We start from the raw sequence: 211 nt of genomic DNA on the forward strand, positions 1-211 counted from the left end.
AACAGCAGCAGCAGCAGCACCACCACCATCACCACCACCACCAACACCACCAGCACCACCACCCGCAGCACCACCACCCGCAGCACCACCACCATCACCACCATCATCACCCGCAGCACCATCACCAGCAGCAGCAGCAGGAGCAGCAGCAGCAGCAGCAGCAGCATACCTAGCGCTTCTCCCTGCTCTATGTATATAAGCATGGGGTGTA

At 60.2% G+C, this 211-nt stretch overlaps 1 protein-coding gene across 1 annotated transcript in view; it reads left to right on the forward strand.

Moving 5' to 3' along the window:
* Positions 1-211, forward strand: part of EMH_0013780 (uncharacterized protein) — a gene marked incomplete at both ends in the record, with an annotated part of 738 nt that overhangs the window by 195 nt on the left and 332 nt on the right. The window contains one exon of the mRNA XM_013499925.1: positions 1-209. Coding sequence (XP_013355379.1) covers positions 1-209 — 209 coding nt within the window. The remainder of the gene's footprint in view (positions 210-211) is intronic.

Source organism: Eimeria mitis, genomic scaffold, assembly GCF_000499745.2.
Source record: "Eimeria mitis Houghton genomic scaffold, Emh_scaff482, whole genome shotgun sequence".
Taxonomy (NCBI): Eukaryota; Apicomplexa; class Conoidasida; order Eucoccidiorida; family Eimeriidae; genus Eimeria; species Eimeria mitis.